At 57.8% G+C, this 6,619-nt stretch overlaps 1 protein-coding gene across 1 annotated transcript; it reads left to right on the top strand.

Annotated features, from left to right (window-relative positions):
* Positions 1-2,042: 2,042 nt before the first annotated feature.
* Positions 2,043-5,811, top strand: ADRA2A (adrenoceptor alpha 2A). The gene has a single exon (XM_012663886.1). The coding sequence runs from the start codon at positions 2,964-2,966 to the stop codon at positions 4,359-4,361; it is 1,398 nt and encodes a 465-aa protein (XP_012519340.1). The 5' UTR covers positions 2,043-2,963; the 3' UTR covers positions 4,362-5,811.
* The last annotated feature ends 808 nt before the right edge of the window (positions 5,812-6,619 follow it).

The raw sequence follows: 6,619 nt of genomic DNA, 5'->3' as shown, positions 1-6,619 counted from the left end.
GTGAGGGTCCCCCAAGACTCAGTCTCCAAGTTCTGTGAGCAACACGACAAATCCCAGATTGCCATGGACTTTGATTTTTTCTCTCTTAGCATTCATACTTGAGTTCTGGGGCTCCTGGTTGCTGTACGAAAATGAGTGTAGCCACATTTCCAACTGAGCCTTCTGGCAACATCCCTGCCCCCTACCAAGAGACTCAGAGCAGAGACTTGTGTAGAAGGTGGGAAATGATCCACTAACAGGGAGGAGATTCTGTCTTCTCAGCTTTCTTTAGATTCTTCAGAAAGGGGGATTAGAGAGGCTCCTCAGAACTAAGCCTGGAAAGGGAGGTCATCCCAGTGGGGCAAAGACTAGGAGATAAAAGTACTGAAGTCAAATGAGACATGTGTGCAATACCTTGGAAAGAACAGACTTCAAGACTATCTACAAAAGAGCAGCAACATCAATAGTTGTATTGCTGCTGGGGGCTGTAGACATTGGCTGGAATCGAAAGTGATGCTCAAGGCCCTTAATTTAGTTCCCGGCTCCCAGCCAGACCTGAGAATGCACTTGGCTGCACTGTTCAATCCTTGGAATTCCAGCTTAGGTGACAGACGTAAGGTACTTTGGTTGAGTGGTTCCTTAAATATGACAACTTTTCTTTAGGTCTACTCTCTATCCTCTGACATTTCCTATCCTCCTGAACTTTATCCTTATATGGCTTGCTGCTCATATGAAAAGTGGAGACAGCATAGCACAAGCTGGTACTCTAGTGACTGTTAATATCTATCATAGGACATCTAGCACACACGGAAAAATTTGACATGCACCCCACCCCCATGCTGTTCTTACTAGAGAGAACATGGAAAATATTATCTCTTTCTTGGCCAGCACCCTCCCCTTACTGAAAGATGGTGTGTGTGCATCTGAATGGGGGTGGCTGGGGAGTGAGCTTAACTTTAGCGTCTCTACAAAGACATAATGGTTCCCGGCAGGCCAGAGCTGGGCGACAGAGAGGCAGGATCCAGGCCTCTCTCGGATCTGCAGGAAGGGTGGGCTGTGCAGGTCCAGGGTGGGAGGCCAGTCTTGGGCTGCAGTCCCTGCTGAGCCCTTCCTGATGTGACATTAGACAAATTCCCCCACCCGCAAAGGGTAGACATACAAGAGTATCTGCTGTAGGAAGATTTCTGCAACATGACAAAGTGAAATTTAAAATCTGGGTTCTTTTTTCCTGAGCTTAGACCCAAACTTGTCCTGAGACAGGAGAAGGCGCTGTAGGCAGAGGACCGAAGAAACAAGAAAGAGGCGCCAGGTCGCTTCCCAGCCGTGACGACCAGCGGCCAGCAGGTGTCAGTGCGCACTCGCTCTGCGGAGGCGCGCGGCCTCTGCCTCGGGGACCCCTCCCCACCGCGGTCTAAGGGGGCGCGGTCCAGACCCCGGGACGCGCGCGTCTCGCGGACAGCTCTGGGGCTGGGAGGACATGTGGCCGCTTCTTCCCCAAGCTGAGGTCTGAACTCTGGCCTGTCCCACTCCCCCGTGGGTGCTGCCTATTCCGCCCCAGGCGTTCGATTCGTACCCACGCCTTCCTCCCTCTTCAGACCCCTCTCGCCCCCGCCTCCAGGAGCACCTGCGGACGGAGGCGGCGGGTCCCGGGGCTGAGCTGCTCCGGATGCGACCCGTACCGGAGGCTGCTTCTCCCAGTTAGGGTTCCCCGCCACCCTTTCCTCCCAGGACCCAGTTCGATAGGGGCACTCACGGGCGCCCGCTGCTTTCTGTTGGGCGGGTCCGGAGCTTCACGGCCAGCTCCCAGCAGGGGCAACTCCCCACTCCCCCGGCTCTCTCTTTAAGCCCCTCGCTCAAGGTACCTGCCTTTCCAAAGCGCCTGTCCAGCCGGGAGGGCAACGTTCCCTGGGGTCCGGCGCTGGGCGCGGGCGCTAGACTGGCAGAGGGGTGGTGCGAGGGGCGGGGGAGGGTCGGCTTCCCACGTGGGGGCTGACGCCGGCTGCTCGGCAACGCCGGCTTGATCCTGGGGCTATAAAACGAGTCCACCGTGAGCGCAGCGGAGCAGCAGCAGCCGGCGCGCCGCCGCCCCACCACTTCAGCGCCTTCGTATCCCAAGCCCTGCGCTCCTGCCCCAACTCACGCTGTCTTCGGACCCCCGCCTGTCCGGCCGCGCTCGGCGCCCACTGGGCCAACGCCCAAGAGACCCCCTGCCTCGGCCGCGGCTCCTGGAGGGCCGATCGCTCACCTGCCCCGGCCCGCCTGAGGACGGGGCGCCTTCATGCTGCCCCCACACCCCTTAACCCGCCGCTGCCGCCGCCCCCGAGCTCCGCGCGCTGCGCCCCAGCCCCAGCAGGGCGCGCAACTTTGGAAGTCCCACGGCGCTCCGAGAGGCGGCAGAGTCGGCGCCCTGGCCCCGGGCCCCCCGGCCCGCGCCGCACCGCAGCGTCCGGGGAAAAGGAGAGAGTCAGTAATCGCTTCGGGGATATAAGGAGACAGATTGTAGGACCCCGAGCCCGCACCGCACCCTCGGCTGCCTCCCGGGGTAGGGGCGGGCCCCGCACACGGTAAGACTTCTTGTTTTCGCTCAGGCTCAAGAGTCATATATATGTTTAATTTCCTGTCACCCTTCCAAGTTATCAGGCCACCGATAATTTCTGTTCTCCTTTCTTGAAGAATAAATCGCTCTTTATCCATCGGCTCTCCCTACTCTCTCCCGCCGCTTAGAAATAAAACTTGGCTGTGCTTAGGAGCTTGCAGCGGGAAGGCGCCCACCGGGAGCGTCCGAAGCGCAGGCCCGGCGCCGTTCGCTGGAGCCGGGCCCATGGGCCGCTAGCGGTCCCCCAGCGTGGGTCCGGCCTCCCTGCGGCCCCCTCCCTATGTGAGCCGCGGCAGGGCGAGCGGGGCGCCGGAGGAAGAGGAGGACCCACGGGCGCCGGGCCGGAAGGCAGCTGGCAGCAGGCCCGGGCGAGCGGGCGTCCGTGTTCATGTTCCGCCAGGAGCAGCCGCTGGCCGAGGGCAGCTTTGAGCCCATGGGCTCCCTGCAGCCGGACGCGGGCAATGCAAGCTGGAACGGGACCGAGGCGCCCGGGGGCGGCGCCCGGCCCACCCCTTACTCCCTGCAGGTGACGCTGACGCTGGTGTGCTTGGTTGGCCTGCTCATGCTGCTCACTGTGTTCGGCAACGTGCTAGTCATTATCGCCGTGTTCACTAGCCGCGCGCTCAAGGCGCCCCAAAACCTTTTCCTGGTGTCTTTGGCTTCGGCCGACATTCTGGTGGCCACGCTCGTCATCCCTTTCTCGCTGGCCAACGAGGTCATGGGCTACTGGTACTTTGGCAAGGCGTGGTGCGAGATCTACCTGGCGCTCGACGTGCTCTTCTGCACGTCGTCCATCGTGCACCTGTGCGCCATCAGCCTGGACCGCTACTGGTCCATCACGCAGGCCATCGAGTACAACCTGAAACGCACGCCGCGCCGCATCAAGGCCATCATCGTCACCGTGTGGGTCATCTCGGCCGTCATCTCCTTCCCGCCGCTCATCTCCATCGAGAAGAAGGGCAGCAGCGGCGGCCAGCCGCCGGCCGAGCCACGCTGCGAGATCAACGACCAGAAGTGGTACGTCATCTCGTCGTGCATCGGCTCCTTCTTTGCGCCCTGCCTCATCATGATCCTGGTCTACGTGCGCATCTACCAGATCGCCAAGCGCCGCACCCGCGTGCCGCCCAGCCGCCGGGGTCCGGACGCCGCCACCGCGCCCCCCGGGGGCACTGAGCGCAGGCCCAACGGCCTGAGCCCGGGCCGCGGCGCGGGCCTCGCAGGCGCGGAGGCGGAGCCGCTGCCCACCCAGCTCAACGGCGCCCCTGGGGAGCCGGCGCCGGCCGGGCCGCGCGAGGCCGACGCGCTGGACCTGGAGGAGAGCTCGTCGTCCGAGCACGCCGAGCGGCCCCCGGGGCCCCGCAGACCCGAGCGCGGCCCCCGGGCCCAGGGCAAGGCCCGGGCGAGCCAGGTGAAACCCGGGGGCAGCCTGCCGCGGCGCGGGCCGGGGCCGACAGGGGCCGGGGCGCCGGCGGCGGGGCCGGGGGAAGAGCGAGGCGGGGGCGCCAAGGCGTCGCGCTGGCGCGGGCGGCAGAACCGCGAGAAGCGCTTCACGTTCGTGCTGGCCGTGGTCATCGGCGTGTTCGTGGTGTGCTGGTTCCCCTTCTTCTTCACCTACACGCTCACGGCCGTCGGCTGCTCGGTGCCGCGCACGCTCTTCAAGTTCTTCTTCTGGTTCGGCTACTGCAACAGCTCGCTGAACCCGGTCATCTACACCATCTTCAACCACGACTTCCGCCGCGCCTTCAAGAAGATCCTCTGCCGCGGGGACAGGAAGCGGATCGTGTGAGGTCTCCGCTCGTGCCCGCGTAGACTCTCGCCGACCACGGACAAGCGGCATCCGGGAGGGGCGCCTCTACGCCAGCCTGGCACTCAGAAACCCAGGGCCTGCCTGCTCCGCGTTTCCTGACTGGGGGGTTGCTCTGTGGCCTCCTGCGTGCCTCCGCTGGTCCTGCAAGGGAAAAGTTCTGGCTGGAACCAATTGTTGCCATGGCCGCTCCAGACCCGGAGCTAGCTTCTTGGTGGGCCGTCCCTAATCAGTATTGTTTCCTAAAGGTGTTTTCACCCTCTCTCCTGGTCCAGTCCTCACAGCTTTTGAGAGCAAGCCCTGGACTACAGAGGGCATGCCTTCCAAAGGGTTAATGAATGGGAGTTACCTGCTCTGGCTAACTCCCCGTGTCACCCTCACACTCTTAAAAAACAAAAAACTGCTTCGGGCGGCCCTGCCCACCCTCCCCAACCCCCCACTGTAAATATACACTATTTTTGATAGCACACCCGGGAGTCCCCCATGTCGGTTGGCCCTGGTTTTGATGTTGGAATCCCGGCCTTCTGAGATACGCACTCCAGGCAGACACTGCATCTGGTTCAGGCCAAGCCCCTTTGCAATGCAAGCCCTCTTCTGGTGTTATGTCCCTCTGTGTCCTTTTCACCGGCAACTGGTGACTTGCTTTGAGATTTTCTGACAGGGAAAAGATTTCTGTCCATTTTTTTTCCTGTGCCTAACAGCATAATTGCCTTTTCCTATGTAAATATTGTAACGATGGATCAAGATGCATCAGCCCTGTGTATAAAGCCATTATCCTCTGATGCACCGGTCGCCCCAGTAACTCCCTCGAAACCGTCTCTTTCCGGTGCCCCGTCTCTCCCTCCAGGGCCACTGCTTGAAGAAGAATATGTATTTTCTGTTGTGTATATATGTGCGCCCCTTCCTCCCCGAGAGTGCTGACTATGGGGAAATCATTTAGCTGCTGTTTTTAGACACAGAGGAGTGGAAATTATGTGGAAGAAGCAAACCTGATACAACTTGCCCAAGGTAAACAGTGTGGAAAGACAAATGAGCCTGCCAAACTGTACGGTTCCTGCCCCCAGAGCTCTTAGGTATCAAAGCGTTGTCTTTCCCTCTTTCCCGCTTCCCTGCTCTTCTGGTGGAGATCGTGTTGTTGATGGACTGCCAGAGTCAGGGGAGGAGGTGAAGACCTTGTGTTTACATCTGCGTTTCTACGTGTTTTAGACAGAGACAATTCAAGCCTCTTATTTCACTAAGGAAAAACTAATGTCAGCACATGTTGCTAATGACAGTGGATTTTTTTTTAAATAAAAAAGTTTACAGATCAAATGTGAAATAAATATGAATTAAATGGTCCTCCTGTCTGTTATGTGAGTTTTCAAAAGCTTTAAGACTCTGGGAACATCTGATTTTATGTATTTTTTTAAAAATAAAAATTACACATACATTACAAAATATTCACTTTTAAACGTGCAGTCAATAACAAAGCTGTCATTTACTAAGTGTTTCTTAGGTACTAGAGGCTGTGGTGAATCTGTTGTAGGCATTGTCTCATTTAATCATCCCCAGAAACCCTGTGAGGTAAGTTCTATTGTTATCCTCATTTTGCAGGTAAAGAAACTGAGTCTCAGAGGGCAGGTGATTTGCTCAAGGTTGACAACAGGGGTGGAAATGCACTGTATCCAGCTTTATGTGGTCCCAGGGTCTGTACTCTTAACTCCAGAACCTTTCCAGAAACAACATTAACACTTCTCAGAACGCTCTGAGCAGTGGCGTCTACACAAAGTGTGCTAGGTATATGAGGTGAGGGGTGCGTCCCAAGCACGCAGATGTGTGCAAAGTGTGTACGTGCCCCAGTGTCTATATGCCCTAACGTATATGTACACACCTCAAAGTGTGTGTCTACCCCAAAGTGCAGGAAATTCTCCAAATTGTGTATCACACCTCAAGGTCTGATAATATACATGTATATACCTCATGCTGTGATATATCCACAAAGTGTGGTATAGACACCTCAATAGAACCACGCAATAGCTGGTGGCTCAAATTGTCTGTGGCCAAGGCCACACATCCTTCTTGCTTCACTGCTGTAATATCAAAGCCTGCGCTGTTGTCCAGGAGGGTGTGTAAGGTCCTCATACTATGGTTAGGGCACTTGGAAGGGCCCCTGGAGATCCAGGAATCCAACCCCTCATCTGATGGAAGAGGAGATGGGTCCAAGAGGAACTGGCTTGTTCAGGATCTCGCAGCTCTGGGGG

This window comes from Propithecus coquereli, unplaced genomic scaffold (assembly GCF_000956105.1).
Source record: "Propithecus coquereli isolate 6110/MARCELLA unplaced genomic scaffold, Pcoq_1.0 Scaffold84, whole genome shotgun sequence".
Taxonomy (NCBI): domain Eukaryota; kingdom Metazoa; phylum Chordata; class Mammalia; order Primates; family Indriidae; genus Propithecus; species Propithecus coquereli.
The sequence above is the reverse complement of the archived record's forward strand: the minus strand, read 5'-3'. Positions and strand labels throughout refer to the sequence as shown.

Coding starts and splice junctions, on each gene's coding strand:
- ADRA2A (XM_012663886.1), top strand. CDS start 2,964: ATGTTCCGCCAGGAGCAGCCGCTGGCCGAGGGCAGCTTTGAGCCCATG.